Source organism: Molothrus ater, chromosome 10, assembly GCF_012460135.2.
Source record: "Molothrus ater isolate BHLD 08-10-18 breed brown headed cowbird chromosome 10, BPBGC_Mater_1.1, whole genome shotgun sequence".
Classification (NCBI taxonomy): domain Eukaryota; kingdom Metazoa; phylum Chordata; class Aves; order Passeriformes; family Icteridae; genus Molothrus; species Molothrus ater.
This window is the reverse complement of record NC_050487.2, coordinates 24,743,230-24,761,896: the sequence shown is the minus strand read 5'-3', so window position 1 is coordinate 24,761,896 and position 18,667 is coordinate 24,743,230. Positions and strand designations below refer to the sequence as shown.

General features: G+C 50.6%; 1 protein-coding gene across 3 annotated transcripts in view; it reads left to right on the top strand.

Annotated features, from left to right (window-relative positions):
- Positions 1–18,184, top strand: part of GMPS (guanine monophosphate synthase) — a 28,737-nt gene extending 10,553 nt beyond the window's left edge. The window contains exons 5-17 of one of the 3 annotated variants that reach the window (XR_008508552.1): positions 929–1,032; positions 1,685–1,878; positions 2,462–2,627; positions 4,088–4,239; positions 4,603–4,776; positions 6,342–6,447; positions 6,962–7,077; positions 7,979–8,104; positions 9,218–9,333; positions 10,622–10,752; positions 13,085–13,257; positions 15,217–17,740; positions 17,823–18,184. Coding sequence is in view for 1 of the 3 variants with exons in the window: in XM_036388952.2 (XP_036244845.1) it covers positions 929–1,032; positions 1,685–1,878; positions 2,462–2,627; positions 4,088–4,239; positions 4,603–4,776; positions 6,342–6,447; positions 6,962–7,077; positions 7,979–8,104; positions 9,218–9,333; positions 10,622–10,752; positions 13,085–13,257; positions 15,217–15,318 (1,660 nt within the window). In the remaining 2 variants the exon portion in view is untranslated. Of the gene's footprint in view, positions 1–928; positions 1,033–1,684; positions 1,879–2,461; positions 2,628–4,087; positions 4,240–4,602; positions 4,777–6,341; positions 6,448–6,961; positions 7,078–7,978; positions 8,105–9,217; positions 9,334–10,621; positions 10,753–13,084; positions 13,258–15,216 lie in introns of all 3 variants that reach the window. The other 2 variants (XR_008508553.1, XM_036388952.2) reach the window with 2 other exon arrangements.
- The last annotated feature ends 483 nt before the right edge of the window (positions 18,185–18,667 follow it).

Genomic DNA, 18,667 nt, shown 5'->3' with positions numbered 1-18,667 from the left:
GCCTGGGAAGGGCTGTCTGGATGAGAGGAAGGTTATTTTTTATTTTAAAAACAGCGAAATTAGCTGATAATTTCTAATAAAACTTTTACAAGTGTGGTCACAAATAAGCAGGTTACTCACTGAAACAAATACTTAGGGATAACTTTCCACTTGGCTCTAAAAAAGCAGCTGTATTTGCTGGGAATGTTGTATAAACTCCTCATTTCAGAGTCTTCACTGAGAGCACTGTAAGTGCACCATGATCTGAGAATATTTGAGTTAAGCTCTTGTCTCCTGCTGTGCACTGCTCTTGTATTTGTTGGTGCCCATCCAGTTTTGGAAAGGGCGCAAAAAATCCAACCCATTCCTCTTCTACCTTCCTTTAAAACTGCTTTGTGGCGTTTTATAAACCAGAATTAGACTTCTTGATAATTCTGTTGATGGCTTTCAAGTTCCTTGTGAAAAGTCTGACAGTTTACTCATCCCTGGTGTTCCAGTTTTATTATCTTCCCTCTGTAGGGCTCCTGCAGAGCTGTCTGATGTGCCCAAATTGTCCTGAAAACACCTAGGTTTGAACAAGAAAAGTTCACTTTGTTGAAATAAAAAGCAAGACTCCCATTATCCTGACTGACTCCAGATGGCTCCCCATGTCCCAGAGGGGACTTCAGTACTGGGGTGTCTGTAAGGAGAAACCCACACACCCTTCAGAGTAAATGTCAATTCCCTCTTGCAGGAGGGGTGTGTTGGACAGAGACGTGGGCAGTTTCCAAGGGAGGCATCTCAAATCTGCAGATGGCTGTTCCTGGGAAGGAAATCCTGCGGACATTTCAAATGTCCTGGTCTGTCGAGATGTGCTTTTGTGGGAACCCCTCGGGGCATCTCTCGGAAAGGCACAGAGTTCTGTCTTTGTTCTTCCCTGAAATGATTCTGGTTTTTAATCCTGGTTTAGAGGCCTTCAGAAGGAAGAGCTTGTGCTCCTCACTCATGGAGATAGCGTGGATAAAGTGGCTGATGGATTCAAAGTGGTGGCACAGTCTGGGAACATCATAGCAGGTATTTATTTTATCCTGAATTTGTCTTCTGATAGTGTTTGGTAAAGAATTGTGGCAGACAGGAGTTAGAACCAAATGGGACCAGAGTAATAGCCCTTGTTATTTGATTGCCAAATAAATGGATTGTTTTTAACAATTTCTGGAGTGTGTTTGTATGTCAAGCTGTCATGATTATAAAGAAATAGACTTTAAAAGCAATGGTCCTGATTTAAATGTGGTTAAAGTTAACATTATTTATATAGCTTATATTGTTCTAAAGCATGCATGTGTTGCTTGTCTTAGAAACAAAATCTCCTGTGCCCTTAAGGCAGGGGAGAGGGAGACCTGCACTGTGGTGTGCAGTGCCAGTGGGGTTTGGGCTCTGCACTGTCACAGTACAAGTCAGGCACTGTTTAATTATTAAAGCTTTATTAACTTGTTACTGTATTTAATATTGCATGAATGTTCAACTGAGCAGGAATAATGTAGGTACTGAAAGCAGGGCTTTAACATCACACAGAGGTTGTCACAGGAAATTGTGGGACATTAGAATTTGGAGTTTGAAAGCCACTGGAGTTACCAATCCCAAAGAGCCACTTTGAGTCTCTTGCTTGACTTGGCTATGCTTTCAGTTCCAGCTCAGTTATTCATTTCTGTTTTGCCACGTGTACCAGGCATAGCAAACGAGTCTAAAAAGCTGTATGGAGCACAGTTCCACCCCGAGGTGAGCCTGACAGTGAATGGGAAGATGATCCTGAAGAACTTCCTCTACGACATCGCGGGCTGCAGCGGCACCTTCACCGTGGAGAACAGGGAGCTCCAGTGCATCCAGGACATCAAGGACAAAGTGGGCTCCTCAAAGGTCCTGGTGAGTAGGGGCAGAGCTGGGGGCTAGTTTGCCCTGCCTGGGGTTGATGTGGAGGATTGTGGTGGTTTGGGTGCTGCACGCCCAGGTTTTGGGGGAGTCGCGCTGTGACCGTGTTCTCAGGGGTCTGAGCATGAGGGGAGAGACGAGGATCTGACTCCATGTTTCAGAAGGCTGATTTATTATTTTATGATATATATTATATTAAAACTATACTAAAAGAATAGAAGAAAGGATTTCATCAGAAGGCTGGCTATGAATAGAAAAAGAAAGAATGATAACAAAGGCTTGTGGCTCAGACAGGGAGTCTGAGCCAGCTGGGCTGTGATTGGCCATTAATTAGAAACAACCACATGAGACCAATCCCAGACCCACCTGTTGCATTCCACAGCAGCAGATAACCATTGGTTACATTTCGTTCCTGAGGCCTCTCAGCTTCTCGGGAGGAAAAATCCTAAGGAGAGGATTTTTCATGAAAGATGTCTGTGCCATCACGCAGCTGGGGCAGTGTGTTGTTCACTGCAGGTGGGTGCTGTGTTGCCCCCTGCCCCCAGCCCAGGTGTGACAGGCTGTTTCTGTGCTGCAGGTGCTGCTCAGCGGGGGTGTGGACTCCACGGTGTGCACGGCGCTGCTGAACCGCGCGCTGAACCGCGAGCAGGTCATCGCCGTGCACATCGACAACGGCTTCATGCGCAAGAGGGAGAGCCAGGCCGTGGAGGAGGCCCTCAGGAAGCTGGGCATCCACGTCAAAGGTACCTCCTCCTGCTCCCTGTCCTTCCACCGCTGCCACTTGTGAAGGTTTCCCCAAAATCCACCCTTAGGGTTGGGCTTTGTTGAGCTGCTGTTCCAGACTCTGGTACCGAGGCAGGGTCGGTGATGTGGGACCACCTGAACCTGAGCACAGAATTTAAACCTGGAGTCTTAGGCCTTGTTTCCTTGATGGGAGCACACAGTGAGCTGCCCCATCTCTTCAGACGTTGGTGTCTGTGCAGGTGGGGCACAGCAGAGCAGTGGATTTGTGCCTTGGTCACTTCTCTGCTGAGGGATCCTGTTCAGCTGCTGCAGAGCTCACTGCATTTCCGTTTTCTCCAGTATCTTGATTACCACTTCGGGCTTCATTTCTTATCCTGAGTCTCTTTCTTTGTCAACTGTGAGCTCATTTGGGTGACTGAATGCTACTATAGGCAAAATGACTTTCAAAGCATTTTCTCTTGCTTTGAAAGAGGTGCATTTTAATGGATTTGGAGTGACCTTTTGAGAATAAGGTGTTGATTGGTCAAAGGCTGGACTCAGTGATCTGGGAGGTGTTTTGCAGCCTTTATGATTCTGTGAAGGAGTTCACTGAGAGAGCAGCAAGTGCCCAGACGTGGCTGATGAGAAGGCTCAGAGGTTTTTGGTACCTCAGGTATGAGGAGGTCAGAGAAGACCAAGTTTGTGCCAGCAGCACGAGCTGCTCTGAGCTCCCTGGTGAACTCCTGAGCCAGGGCTGCCTCTCCTGGGGCTCTCTGCCTTGCCCAGGGCCTCTCCTGTGTTCTGGCACTGCGTGAGCAGTGCTTCCCTCTGGCACAGTGCAGCCTGGGCTGCAGTGTCCTCAGCTTCATTCTAAACACATTTTTCTACATTTATCTTTTTTTTTTTAGTGGAAAATCCATGTCTTATTCTTGCAGTCCGTGGAGCAATAAACCTGGGCTCTGGCAGGCAGCCAGAGGAGCAAATTGAGGGAATCCCTTTGCTGCAAGTGCTCCTTGTGCAGGTCAGGCAGTTCAGTGCTGGTGAAGGATGCCAGAGAGCCTCCCAGCTGATCTCTGGGTTGGGAGCCTCTCTGAATTAAGTGGCATAATGTAGCATGAGTAAATAGTGCATCATTTAATTTTGGTTGCAGAAAGGCCTTGGGGAAACACTGTCTGTAAACTGTTTAAAGCAAGTAAATTATCATCTGAGAGGGAAGCAAGAACTGGACTTGCATGTGGCTGCCTAATATCACGATATGGAAAAAATAATAGGTTAATAAGAGAAATAAAAGGCTCTTGTTAAAATTAATTTTTGAGGTATTGAGCAACCCTATTAATGCAGTTAGTCAAAGGAAATTATTTTTATTTTGGGGTGGTTTTTTTTTTTAAAGCAATAAAGTGAAACTTCTATTTTGTAACCTGCACAAAAATCTTTATTGATTTTGTAAAAAAAAGAAAAAACTCCCTGTGATTTCCTGCAGTGGTGAATGCAGCCCATTCATTCTATAATGGCACAACAACTCTGCCCATCTCAGACGAGGACAGAACTCCACGTAAAAGAATTAGCAAGACCTTAAATATGACTACAAGTCCTGAAGAAAAGAGAAAAATTATCGGTGACACCTTTGTTAAGGTAATGTTTACTGGTTGTTTGGTTGAAGTTTTTAAATACTGTGATTCCTGGGTACATCTTTTAGTGTGTAATCAGTGCTGGTGGTTAATTAGTGGGTGCTTGTGTGAGCACCCAGAAGGGTTTGGGAAGGACAGGGAGAATATTAAACAGGGACTGATGTTCCTGTGCTCTGGGGATGCCTTTTCCATTTTCTGCTCAACACAAGATGGGGTTACAGGAGTGTTTCAGCAGTGGGACAGTGGCATCATGAGTTTGCTGGTTGGTTGTGCTTTTCCAGCTCCCTGCTGTAAAATTCATTCATTCTTGAGATCTTTGACAGCCCCAAAAGTGCCGGAACTCTTCCTCTTTGTGCCCCTCCTGCAGATTGCCAACGAGGTCATCGGGGAGATGAACCTGAAACCCGAGGAGGTGTTCCTTGCTCAGGGCACCCTGAGGCCTGACCTGATTGAGAGTGCTTCCCTGGTGGCCAGTGGCAAGGCTGAGGTGATCAAAACCCACCACAACGACACCGAGCTGATCCGCAAGCTGCGCGAGGAGGTGAGCCCGGGGCTGCTGCTGGCACTGCCCCAGCCAGGAGCAAACCAGGGACTGTGCTGCTCCTGCCAGGAGCAAACCAGGGACTGTGCTGCTCCTGCCTTCTCCAGCCAGCAGCAAAACCAGGGACTGTGCTGCCCCTGCCACAGCCAGGAGCAAACCAGGGACTGTGCTGCTCCTGCCTTCTCCAGCCAGCAGCAAAACCAGAGACTGTGCTGCTCCTGCCACAGCCAGGAGCAAACCAGGGACTGTGCTGCCCCTGCCTGCCCCAGCCAGGAGCAAACCAGGGACTGTGCTGCCCCAGCCAGCAGCAAACCAGGGACTGTGCTGCCCCTGCCCCAGCCAGGAGCAAACCAGGGACTGTGCTACCCCTGCCAGGAGCAAACCAGGGACTGTGCTGCCCCTGCCTGCCCCTGCCAGGAGCAAACCAGGGACTGTGCTGCCCCTGCCCCAGCCAGGAGCAAACCAGGGACTGTGCTGCCCCAGCCAGGAGCAAACCAGGGACTGTGCTGCTCCTGCCACAGCCAGGAGCAAAACCAGGGACTGTGCTGCCCCAGCCAGGAGCAAACCAGGGACTGTGCTGCCCTAGCCAGGAGCAAACCAGGGACTGTGCTGCCCCAGCCAGGAGCAAACCAGGGACTGTGCTGCCCCAGCCAGGAGCAAACCAGGGACTGTGCTGCCCCTGCCCCAGCCAGGAGCAAACCAGGGACTGTGCTGCCCCTGCCCCTGCCAGGAGCAAACCAGGGACTGTGCTGCCCCTGCCTTCCCCTGCCAGCAGCAAACCAGGGACTGTGCTGCTCCTGCCAGCAGCAAACCAGGGACTGTGCTGCCCCCGCCTCTGCCACCCAGCCAGCACCAAACCAGGAGCTCTGCTGCTCCTGCCACTGGCACTGATGGCTGTCACAAGGCCCCTGAGAGTCCATTGTCATTGTAATTTATTGCATTTCTTCTGTTACCAAGGGTCTGTTTGTGTGCAGTCCAGAACAGCCTTTTAAACCCCTTTCTGTGCGCAGCTCTTTAGTGTTAGCATGTCAGGCAAAGGTGGGAGGCTGCCTGGTTTGGTTTTCTGGCACTGGAGTGGTGAGTTCTCTGACTGTGTTATACTCAGAGAAGGAGCCAGCACAGCAGAGAGGCCTCACCCAGCAATCTGATGGAAGGTGCTCAGTTACCAGCTACCCACAGGAGAGAACTAATAATCCCATTTTTAGTATTGATCCCTGCACAAGGTGCTTTCAGGGCTGTGGGGTTGCTCTGAGCATCCAGCAGAGACAAGAAAGGTCTGAGTTCCTGCAGGCAGAGCCAGCTTGGCCTTACAGGTCTGTCTGCCCTGCTGGAGCCACGGATTCTTCTGCCACAACCTGGGGCTTCCTGGTCTCACCCTCTGTCCTGCAGCTGTTCTACAAAGCCCACATTCACCTGGGATTTCTTTCCAGTGTTTATGGAATTGTTGGCACTGGTGCTGTGAGGTCAGGCCAGTTTAGGTGCCAGAACCTGAACATTTGAGGCTTTTTGTTGGGATATGTGAGCTGGAGTGTAAATTGCCTCTTTTTTTAAATGTTCTTTTTTAGGGTAAAGTAATAGAACCACTGAAAGACTTCCACAAAGACGAGGTGCGAGTGCTGGGCAGAGAGCTTGGTCTGCCTGAAGAGCTGGTGTCCAGGCATCCCTTCCCAGGTATGGAGCTGCTGGGTCACAGCAGGGCTCTTCAGCACATCCAGAGTCACTGCAGTATAGAACTGATCTTCAAACACAGAAAAAAAGGATTTAGGCTTTCACTTAGGCACAATCTTTCAGGAAAGATGACTTGAGAGCAGCTTGATAAATTCACATAATGTTTTATGATTGAGCTTTGTTTGGCTTTGATGGGAGAAGCCAAAAGAGGAGTTCTCAGTAAGTGCAGTGAGCTCTGCCTGAGCTGGAATAATGGCCTGGCTCTGCCTTTCCAAGGGGCATTTGCTGTCTTGAAAGTAAATATTCAACATTTCCAACACGAGTTCTCCACTAGAAAACAGCAAAGTTGGCAATTATGGGTTGGTTTCTTCCGGTCCTTGAGGGTGTTTAGACAGCTGAAGCTTAGATAGAATGGCAGAATGCACAAAACTCAGTGACTGACTCACTGTTCCACTCTTCCAGCTGAAAACCAGCTTCCTGTTATTTGGTATAATATCTCTTCAACGTTGCTTTGCAGGCCCTGGCCTAGCAATCAGAGTGATCTGTGCTGAGGAACCTTACGTGTGCAAAGACTTCCCAGAAACAAACAACATCTTGAAAATAGTGGCAGATTTTTCTGCCAGTGTGAAGAAGGTAAGGAAATCCTAAATTTTAATTTTGAGTGATGGCTCTGAAGCGAGCTGCAGGGAGGCCTAGCCTGCTGAAAGGTTAAAAGGAGGTTTAGTCTGCTGAAAGGTTAAAAGGTTTGTGCTCCTTGAGGAATGCTGCCTCCAAGTGCAGCTCAATTGAAGCTGTTCAGTGGAATTTTTAGTGCTGTCACTGGTGCAAGTGTTTTGAACCATTTCTGGAAAATGGAACTTTATTTACCTTTCAAATAATAAACAAATCCTGTTGTAGTTAAACTTTGTGCAGATGAGATCACACAGTGACAGGAAAAGGTCTTCCCCCCCTGAAGGAGTTGTAGCATTCCAGGTTTGCACACCCCAAAGTCACTGGGTGTGTAAATGCAAGTGCAGGAGCCAGGAGCTGCCCAGGTGCCCTGATCCAAAACCTGGAATTTCCAGTGGCTGATGTTTGACTTCCCCATCTCCTACCTGTGCTGACCTTTGTGGAGGGTGTCAGGCATTACTGGGGTCTGCTCTGAGATGTGAGTTCAAAACAACTTCCAGAGCCTTTCTGGTAAATCCTGAAGGGCAGGGATTTCCATCTGCCTTTCCTTTAAAAGGTGCAATTGTGGTGCCATAAAACTGGAAAGTGCAGCTTTGTGAAGGAGAAAATGAGCACAGGAAAAGAGCTTCCCCTATGGCCTTGGAGAGCTTCAGCTTCAAACTCAGTGTAATCACAGAGAAGTGCTTCAGCTGATGTTTAATTGTCAGATGAGGGGTCTGCTTTAAATAGCTCCAAGGGGTAAATGTAGACTAAGCAAACATTTATTTAAATTACAATTTTATTTGTGCCGTGCAGGTTGTGTTTGAGGGGCTGGGAGCTGTGTTTAATTTAATGTATTTAAATTTTTGTTCTGCATCCTTGGCAGCCCCACACGCTGCTGCAGAGGGTGAAGGCGTGCACGAGTGAGGAGGACCAGGAGAAGCTGATGCAGATCACCAGCCTACATTCACTGAATGCCTTCTTGCTGCCCATCAAAACTGTGGGAGTGCAGGTACAGGGCTCCCCCAGCTGTGCAGGGAGCAGGGCAGGCTTGGGGAGCCCCTGTGCAGCTGCAGGGCTGGGAATGCAGCCTGGCTCTGCAGGGGCTGTGCCAGCCCTGCCCTGGTGAGTGCAGGGGCTGTGCCAGCCTGGCCTGGTGAGTGCAGGGCTGGGAATGCAGCCTGGCTCTGCAGGGAAGCTGTGCCAGCCTGGCCTGGTGAGTGCAGGGCTGGGAATGCAGCCTGGCTCTGCAGGGGCTGTGTCAGCCCTGCCCTGGTGGGTGCAGGGAAGCTGTGCCAGCCTGGCCTGGTGAGTGCAGGGAAGCTGTGCCAGCCTGGCCTGGTGAGTGCAGGGAAGCTGTGCCAGCCTGGCCTGGTGGGTGCAGGCAGGGTTGGGGTCCCTGACTCGGTGCCAGGGGCTCTCTGGGGGCACTGTCCAGCCTGGGGGGGTCACTGCAGCCCCTGAGCTCTGCTGTCACCCTGCTGGCCCCAGCAAGGCTCAGGAGAGCTCGGCTGCACTGTGTAAAACCCCACTCTGCTGCTTTTGGGCTGCTTGTTGCCCTTTCCAGCACTTGTGTGAGCTGTGCTGATCCCTGAGGAGCTGGAGCAGTGCAGGGCACTGGGATCTGGGCAGCAGCTGAGTCCCTTCCCCTTCCCTGCCCGTGGGACAGACACAGCCAGGTGCAGGTGCAGGGCTGGCACTCCTGGAGCTGTGTGCAGTAACTCTGGGATTGCCTTCCTGAGCAGTCAAGCACCTTTCTCTGCACCCTCAGTGTTGAATTCCTTCTCATATCTTACCTTCACCTGCCTAATGCTGCGTGTGGCTCTTTGCAGTCAGCTTTGGTTACTGTCTCAGGCTGCAGTGTCACCAAATTTCTGTGTTTTGTCACCTAAATACCAACACTGGCCACTGGAGATGAGCCTTCCCAGCCTGACTAGTTCCTTTTACAGCTCTCTCATCTTGCTCTCTGTTTTCTGACCCACTCAGTCTCTCACTGGTGTCAGCAGCTCGGTGTGTGCTGGATGTTGTCCCCAGCTGTGCTGCTGTCACCTGCAGGATGGGCAGGAGGAGCTGTGAGTGGCTGTGGCAGCAGGGCTGGCCCTCAGTGTGGCTGTTGTGTCCCCAGGGTGACTGTCGCTCCTACAGCTACGTCTGTGGCATCTCCAGCAAGGATGCCCCACACTGGGAGTCCCTGATGTTCCTTGCCAGGCTCATACCACGCATGTGCCACAACATCAACAGGTGAGTACTGATCTACCTTTATTTTTAATTGTCTCATTCACATGTGGAAGTTTAGCAGGTGCAGACGTTTCTCTGTTTAGTCTGGGCTGTGTTATTTTTATATGTTGGACAGGTGTCTCATACAGAGGTCACAAAATACACACTACATCAAAATATGGATTTATTTCCTTGAAAAGAAATTGCTGGCCTATATCCTTGGATTAGGCAGCCCCCACTTTAATTTATGCAAATCTCTTCTGCAGGGCTGGGGCTGGGGCTGAGCTGTGATGTGCTGCACTTTGCTTTGCCTTGTGTCAGGAAGGGATTTGTGAGGGGCTGTCAGTTCTGATGCACAGGGAGGGCTCCAAAGCTGGGCAGTTTGATCTCAGCTGAGCTCTCTGAGGATACATTTCCTGCCCACTCGAGTCCATAACTTTTCCAGCAGCTGAAGGTGCTTAGACATGAAATCAGCTCTGGAGAATTATACCCTCCTTGCCTGGCTGTGAGATTTCTGCCAAAAGTGCTTAGAATTGCTTATAGCAAAACTTCATTTTCTCACGTAAGTGACACCTACTGACAGAGCTTTTACTCTGAAAGGTGAGACCTGGAATTGCAAGGCACCTGTTTAAATTAAGTGCAGAGGGGACAAAAGAAGGCGTAAATCAGGATTGCCTGTGCAGTTCCAGAGTGTGTCAAAAAATGAAAATAAAAGCCAGTTTGTGGCTTCAGAGCACTGCTGATTTCCTTAAGCTCTGCTGGGTTCAGCAGTGCCCTCCTGAGCATCCCACAGCTCTGGGAGCTCTGCTCTCTTTGCAGGCTCCTCTGCTGTTCCAGCCACACTGAGGAGGCTCCTGCCCAGCTGGCTTTGCCTTCCACACAGAAATCCACACACAAACTGGTGTATCTGTGTGTTTTGGGCCTCAGACAAGCACTCCTGCTTTGTGTCTGCAGGCCCACACAGCAGCTGGGAGCCCCTCGTGGTGGATCCATGCACGAGGCCTCTCCAACTCTGCTGCTTCTCCTGCAGCCTCTGAAACACAAGGAACGACACTAAAAACATGAAGCTGACGTGACTGCTCTGAATTCAGAAGATGTTTTGTTGCAGATGTGCTTGTGTAGATTTATAAATTGCAGTTAGTGGCCTGTGCTGAAGCCCTTCATTAACAGTGAGGTGCAGCATTTCACGGGGGCCTGGTGCTTTCCTGTCCAGAGCTGTGGGCAGAGTGAAGCCTGGTGCTGGCTGCCAGCTCGGTGCTGGCTCTGCAGCAGCAGCAGCTGGAGGCAGGGTGCTTTGTTCTGTCTCTTGCAGAGTGGTGTATGTGTTTGGCCCCCCTGTCAAGGAGCCCCCCACGGATGTCACCCCCACCTTCCTGACCACAGGAGTCCTCAGCACTTTACGGCAAGCTGACTTTGAGGCTCACAACATTCTCAGGGAGTCTGGTAGGTGCTCCAGCTCATCCCAGGGGTCACACCCGTGTTTCCAGACCCCTGCAAACCCAGTGGGCGTCAACAGAGTGGTGCTGTCAAAATCTGCAAGCAGGTGTCTCAAAAAAAGTGATCACTTAGTGGAATGGCAGTCCAAAAAAGTGATCACTTAGTGGAATGGCAGTGAAAATTTGTGGAAGCTGATAGCCAAAGGCCAGGAATTAATTTTAGGGGATTTTGGGGACTGGCTTGCTTCTGACACATCATGAAGCTCAAAGCTGTGCTGCTTCACTGCAGACTTGTGCAGGCAACTCAGTTACCCAAATCCCTTCTCTTTGCTGAGCTCAGTGTTTACCTGAGGTGAAGGAACTTGACACAGTTTTTAAATGGTGTTGGTTTTGGTGAAAGCCCAGATGCCAGGTTTCTCGTGGGGGTGATGCTCACAGCCTGTGGTGGTTTCAGATTTCTTAACTTGAAGTCAAAGCTGCAGCCCCAACCCTGCACTGCCAGGGAGTGTGGGGTCCCCTGGATGTGCTACACAGGCACAGCCTGGGAATAAACAGTTCTGAGGTTCAGCCTCTTCAGGTTTTTACTTAATTACCTTTGGAGATGTGATCTGTGTGGGAAGCACTGCATCAGCCCTGCCTGTATTTGCTATAAATCAAGTTACAGCAGATCCCTCTCTCTGAGGATCCAGACTCAGTTTGCAGAGCTGTGTGAACAGAATTTGTACAGAATTAACCTCAAAAGGCTGAGATAACACTGTTGGCTGTGTTGGTAAAGCTGTAGCTGTGTCTCGCTAACTTTTGGTGACACTTGGCTCTGTGTGAATGAATTGCTCCTAAAAATAAGCCTGGAGTTGTGGCTCAGTGAGAAAACCTCCCTGTGCAGCAGCTCAGGCCAGGGCTGGCAGAGGGAGGGAGCCTGAGCAGTGGGAGCTCCTCACACCTGGATTTTGGACCTTCAGCTCCTTGAAACAGGGAAACTGGGGAGCTGTGCATTGCCTTTCAGGAGCAGACGTTGGAAAATGAGGGAAATGTCTGGAGTTACCTGCCCACCCCTAGCCAGCAATACTGGAGAGCTTTCTCCTGAGTGTTTCAAAGACTATTTCAAGGAATAGTATTTCGAAGACTAGTTCAAAGAATATTTCAAAGATTTATTTGGGAATATCTCTTTATTGGGCTTGAAATGGGGACTGATAAAGCCCCCTGGTTTTATGTTATGTGGGAAGGAAAGTGGCTCTTCCACTGATTCACAGTGAGTTACAGGGATAACACAGATTAGCTGGTATTTTTTCTGCGTGCCTGCAAAGGCTGAGGATCATCTCAAGTGGCAATTTATAGAATCTCAGAACGGTTTGGGTTGGAAAGGACATCAGGGATCATCTGCTCCAGGCCCTGGGGACAACTTCCACTTATCCCAGGCTGCTCCAAGCCTTGTCTAGCCTGGCCTTGGACCCTTCCAGGGATGGGGCAGCCACAGCTGCTCTGGGAACCTGTGCCAGAGCCCTCCCAGTGCTGGTTTGCAGCTGTAGAGCTGCACCACTGCTGTGGGACCAGAGGGAGCAGATCCCACAGGATGGGGGGAGCAGAATCCCACAGGGTGTGAGGGAAGCAGATCCCATGGGGTGTGGGGGAGCAGATATCCCACAGGATGGAGTCCAGATCCCACAGGGGGTAAGGGGAGCAGATCCCACAGGGGGTGAGGGGAGCAGATCCCACAGGAGGTGGAGGAGCAGATCCCATGGGGTGAAGGGAGCAGATCCTGTAGGATGAGGAGCAGATTCACAGGATGGGGGAGCAGATCCCACATGAGATGAGGGAACAGCTTCCACAGGATGGGGAGCAGATCCCATAGGGTGTGGGGGAGCAGATCCCACAGGGTGAGAGAAGCAGATCCTATAGGATGAGCAGCAGATCCCACAGGGTGAGAGAAGCAGATCCTATAGGATGAGGAGCAGATCCCATGCGGTGTGAGGGAGCAGATATCCCAGAGGGTGAGGAGCAGATATCCCACAGGGTGAGGAGCAGATCCCATGGGGTGTGAGGGAGCAGATATCCCACGGGGTGGGCAGCAGATATCCCACGGGGTGGGCAGCAGATATCCCACAGGATGAGGCAGCAGATATCCCACAGGGTGGGCAGCAGATATCCCACAGGGTGAGGAGCAGATCCCATGGGGTGTGAGGGAGCAGATATCCCACAGGGTGAGGAGTAGATATCCCACAGGATGAGGGAGCAGATATCCCACGGGGTGAGGAGCACTCGTGGTTCAGAGCAGGAAGCGCGGGTGGGAGCAGCGCAGAGCTGGTGTCACCGTGCCCGTGTGTGCCCTGTGTGTGCTGCAGGCTATGCTGGGAAGATCAGCCAGATGCCAATAATCCTGACCCCGCTGCACTTCGACCGGGACCCCCTGCAGAAGCAGCCCTCGTGCCAGAGGTCTGTGGTCATCAGGCCCTTCATCACCAGCGACTTCATGACGGGCATTGCCGCCACGCCGGGCAGCGAGGTGCCCGAGGAGGTGAGGGCACCCCAGCACGAGGGATCCTGTGTGCACCCATCACAATACACGGAATACACCCTGGCTTTTCTCCTGCAGCACTGCTGAAAAATAAGAATGGATGGTTTTTTTAAATACTGATCTGCCCTATATTTGGGAAATGTTGGGGAAAGCCCCATGTGGATTTCAGTGTGGATGCTTTACTCTGACCGTAACTTATTTCATGTCTATCCCATGAGATATTTGCATATCAATACAGCAATGTATTTTGTACTTTGGTTTTGGTGCTAGATGATCTTGGACAGAGCACAAAAGGTGATTCTGGTGGAAATAACACAGAAATACAACTTTTTCTGTGCTGGCCTCATCTGGATGGATGCATATTCCAAAGTCAGGGAGCTCATCCCTGGAGCATTCATTGTTCCTTGGTGTTCCAGCTCCTGTTCCCCTCCTGGGCCCTTGCTGCCTCTGCTCCCCTCCTCAGTCCCTGCTCTCCCTACTCAGCCCCTGCTCCTGACTCAGCTCTCCTCTCACTGCACTCTGACCCCCGCTGCCTTCACCTTGAGTTTATTGCTGTTTTTCTCTGTTGTAATTAATCATTAAAAAGTTGTGGCGTTCTGGGAGGAAAAACCAACAAATTGAGGGGCTGGCAGGTGGGTGTGACAACTCAAAGGCTTTCTAGCAGAGCTGAGCTAAAATACCACCAGTTAAAAGGAAAGAATGCCCCAGCCATTCCTGGGATTTTGAGTTAATTTTTGCATCAGTAGTTGGAAATTTCCTGACGTTAGGAATTGCCTTTGTTTGGCGCTTCTGCTTTTACTGGAACTTGCAGTTTAATATCTCAGTGCCCTGTTTGCTCTTTAGGTCACTAAGGGGACTTAAGAGTCAGGTTCAAGCTTTTTCTTTTTTTCCTAACTTTATCCATGTCCAGTCAAGTACTTTGTCCCTCTGGGAATGCACTGTAGGAGGAGGATTGACCTTTTATTTTAAACACACTTTAGGAGCATATGAGGATTGTTTAGTAATTGTATATAATTGAAGTCCTCTACTTTAGGGCAGCCCATCCATGGAAAGAACAGCTCAGGTTGCCATGTAAACTACTGTCCCATTGCATCAAATGAGGATTCATTTGTCTTTAAAAACAACCAAACACCACAAAACCCACCCCCAAACAAAAACCCTGCATTCTTCAAAAGGAAAAATGGTCATTTTAAGGATAGGTGGTAGTGTGGTGGCTAAGTGATAAGGGTTATAGAGAATAATCATAAATAAATAAACAATATTTATGGGGGAAATAATGAAGTTTTTCTATGCAGAGCAATGCAGCATTAATTTGTGCTTTCACTATAAACAGAACAGCAGGTCATGTAAGTGGTGCTGGGAACTGGGGGATTTTTAAGGAAGCTGAACTTCTCAGGATCATCAGATTCTCCCCTGGAATGTTGCTGCTGACATGGATTAACTGTGAGCCCTGGAAGATGGCTCTCACTGGAAAGCAGAGGTTTTCTTCCAGCTGATTTTATTCCATGTCTGGTGGCAAAGTGCTGGTACCAGCAGGCTCTGGTGTCCAGCACAACTGGTGTCAGCAGTTTGCCCTCCAGCCTTTCCAGGGTGATTTTTGTCACTAAAGGACACGAAGTAACACGAGTGCACACCACTGTTCTCAAAGTGGAAAAGGGGGGGTTTATTTTCTGGCTCTAACATTTATAGATTTCCAAAGTGACAGTGGATTGGAGGGTGACAGTGCCACCTCTCCAATGACACTGGACAAACCAACAGTCTAACAAATTTCTCTTCTTTTATAAAAGAATGCAAAACGGTAAGTTATTTACAGAAAGTGTGTGAGAAAGCTCGTTACAAGAATGCAAACATCAAAAGGCTTGGAAAATGTTAAAAATCTTAAAAAACCGGGGTGACAGATTTTCGTCAGGTCTGTTTCACACGCTGTTTTCCTGATACTCTGCTTCCCCTGCCCCACAGGTGGTGTTGAAGATGGTGGCAGAGATCAAGAAGATCCCTGGCATCTCTCGGGTGATGTACGACCTGACATCGAAGCCGCCAGGAACCACGGAGTGGGAGTAACTCCCTTTTCCCTCTCCAAGTACTGTGTGCAGTCTAAACCATATCAGAAACCATTCCCAGTGTTGACATGCAGTACTGTGAAAGAGCGACTGGAGCTGCTGCAGGGCACCAGCCTGCCCTGCTGGAGCAGAGGTGCAGCCCAGGGCTGAGACTGTACGGGTAAATGACGGTGCCAGCGCTGCCAGCCAGGCCCCTCTGCTTTGCCTTTGCCTCTCCAGTGCCCCCAGTCCCCCGTGTCCTGTTGCCTGTCATTTCGGTGTCTCTTTGTTTTTGTACACTGTGGAAAAAGAAGCAGTTTATTTACTTCTACCAAAAGCATTGTTACAGCCCGGACATGTAAGAGGAGTTGATTCTTTGTGACCAACCGCTTTGGGACGGATTTATTATAAATAAATATTTTGCCAAATGGAGTGGTGGGTGCTGTTGAGTCGTGGAGTGGCTGCGTGTGCCCTGTGCCCTTGCTCTGTGCTCCTGGGCATGGCAGCGAGGGGGAGCAGTGCTGGCCTCTCCTGGCACGGCCTGTCCGTGTGTCTGTCCCTGCTGGGCCGCAGCAGAGCTCCCAGCTCCTCCTGCCCGTGGCTCTGGCGTGGCACAAGGGCAGACTGCGAGTGCAGCTGGCAGGGCAGAGCTCCTGGGCTGTGCCTCCTGTGTCCCAGCACTGCCCTGTGCTTCCCTTGTACCTGGTGATGGTTTGTGTTCTGCAGCTTGGCTCTGGCAGGGGTTCTGGTGATGGTTTGTGTTCTGCAGCTTGGCTCTGGCAGGGGTTCTGGTGATGGTTTGTGTTCTGCAGCTTGGCTCTGGCAGGGGTTTGGGGTGTGCTGTGCTTAGCTCAGTCTGTGAGACCATCCCAGGTGTGTGTGAGCTCCCCAGCCCTGCAGCCCCTCCTGTCCCTCCTGTCCTGCTGCTGGTAGTGAAGCAATAATTGGAGATGGTTGCTGGACAGGAGCTTCCTGGTGTTCTGAGGCAAAGCCATTTCCATCCCCCTGAGCCTGGATGCAGCTGGATTCTGACCTGGGCAGGTTCCAGGAGCCTGCTGGCACCCCTCACTGGGGCAACTGCAGTGTGCACCCACCCCTCTTATCCCTGGTTTCTCAGTTCAAGCAGTTGTGTTTTGTTCAGCTGCGAGATCACTGCAGTGTTATGGGGTGAAATACTTGCTTTGAACTGTTCAGTAACATGGAGTATTCCATGGCTGTGCCTCCTCTCTGCCCTTGCCTGGATTTGTGAACTGGAATCATACTGAAAGAGTTTGTTCTATATTTTTGGTGGCAGGCATTTTCCTGCTCTTACATTCCCTGCCCACACGTTATGGAAATGGGGTTTGGAAATTTCTGCTCCTAGGAAATGCCCAACTGGTGTAAATGTGTTTTCCTGCCTGTGTCACTGAGGGGTGTTCTGCACGAGGGGGAGGAGGTGCCACGTCCCAGCCAGTGCTCCCAGGGCTGCTGGGGCCATGGGGGCAGGAATTGGGGTGGGGGCTCTGCCTGCCCCCAGCCCTGCTCCAGGAGGGCTCTGCAGCCTGGGCAGGTTGAGCTGAGCTGCTCAGTCAGTCGCCTCCTTTCCAAAAGGGGGTGGTGATGTGCACCCACAGCTGTCACAGCCTCTCAGAGCTGCAGTGATGTCAGGGATTATTGATTCCTGTGCCACAGGATGGCTCCGTGCCTGCCTGCACCCCGCAGGGGCTGTTTGCTGGGGCAGCACCTGGCCTGCAGGTGAGGCTGTCCCCACAGGGAGCTCCCCGGGGACGTTCTGTGCATTCAGCCTTGCTCAGGAGGGGCTGGGGGCAGCTGCTGTCGTTTCTGGGTGATGTCTCACTCCAAAAAGGGTGCAGAGCCAGGAGCTGAATCCCTGGTGAGAGGCAGAACCCCCTCAGTTCTCACAGCAACGGGCTCGTCCTCGTGGCTGCTGTGTTGCCTTGACAGCAGCAAACAAGCAAAGCTGAGGGAATCACTAAAAATAATGCAAATAATCCAGAGAGCTCTGCAGCCCAGCCCCTGCTGCATTCTGCCCAGGCTGTCCCCGTGCAGCTGCAGCTGCAGTTGGTGTGTGAGGGTGAAATGTGCCCCCAGTGAGGGCTGGGGGCTGCAGGGGGCTGGGACAGCCCTGGGACCCCCTTTGCAGCTCTCCTGGGCAGGAGCCTTTGGTTCCCTGCAGGCTGCAGCCCTGGAAAAGTCCTTGGAGCTGCATCCTGACCCTGCCATGCACTGCCACCATCCCTGGAGCCCTGAGCTGCTCCCCTCTGTGTTCCTGGGGCTGGGCAGCACCTCCTGCCCTTCCTCAGCTCAGAAAGTTGGATTTTGAACATTCTAGGCGTGAACTATTGCACTATGAATCAGAATGGCTCATGGGAGTGGAGTCTGTGCCCCTCAGCCCTGCCTGCAGCTGTGCCATGCACTGGAGCCCTGCTGGGCTGTCCTGGGAGGTTGCTGTGCTCAGCCCAGCAGCTCTGGGTGTTTTGGGAGGTTGCTGTGCTCAGCCCAGCAGCTCTGGCTGGTTTTTGGGAGGTTGCTGTGCTCAGCCCAGCAGCTCTGGCTGGTTTTTGGGAGGTTGCTGTGCTCAGCCCAGCAGCTTTGGGTGTTTCTGTGCAAGCCCTGTGTACTGGACAGCCAGAGTGGAGAGAACCATCACACTCTGTTCACATTTCTCAAGAACCAGTTCTATCTAGCACCTAGTTTACAAACTAATACGTGTAGCTGCCCCTGTACAGTTCTTCACCTCGAGTCTTCAGTAAAACATGTCAGCAATTAGAGGAATTTGTATTGGGGGCACTCCCCAACAGTCTCAATTTTTAACATTTTTCTGCTTGTGAAATGATAAAGTACTGTGAGCCTTAATTTTTATCCACAAATAAAAATATTATGTTTGAGCCTTGGCGTGACTTTTTTTCATTTTATTTTTTAAGGACTGATGTGTAAAACTATATTATGAATAGGAGTGTATTTTGGGTTGAGGAAGCTGATTTTATGGATGTAATTGATTTAAATGTGTGCTCAAGAGCCCCATTAGGGCTCTTCAGAGAATATTTCTCCTTTCCCATGTGGTTGGGAATACAGAGATTAATATAAAGCTGCTTGCAGGATTTCTTCCCTTTTTTAAATGTTAGGGTGGAAAAAAACGTTGTGGGGTCAGTGAAACTTTGGAGAGGGTTCTGTGGGTTTATCAAGGGGATAAACCCACAGGGTGTGGCTCTGCCCTGCTGGCTCCTGAGGGGTTTCTGCCCAGGAATGATGCTCTTGAGCAGCCTTTATCCCCTGGGAAATGCTTTGAGCGCTGCTTTTGCAGAAATTCTGCCACAATTTGGGCAAGGTGACCTGGAACAAGTCACTGATGAGGGCCCAGCTTCTCTTCT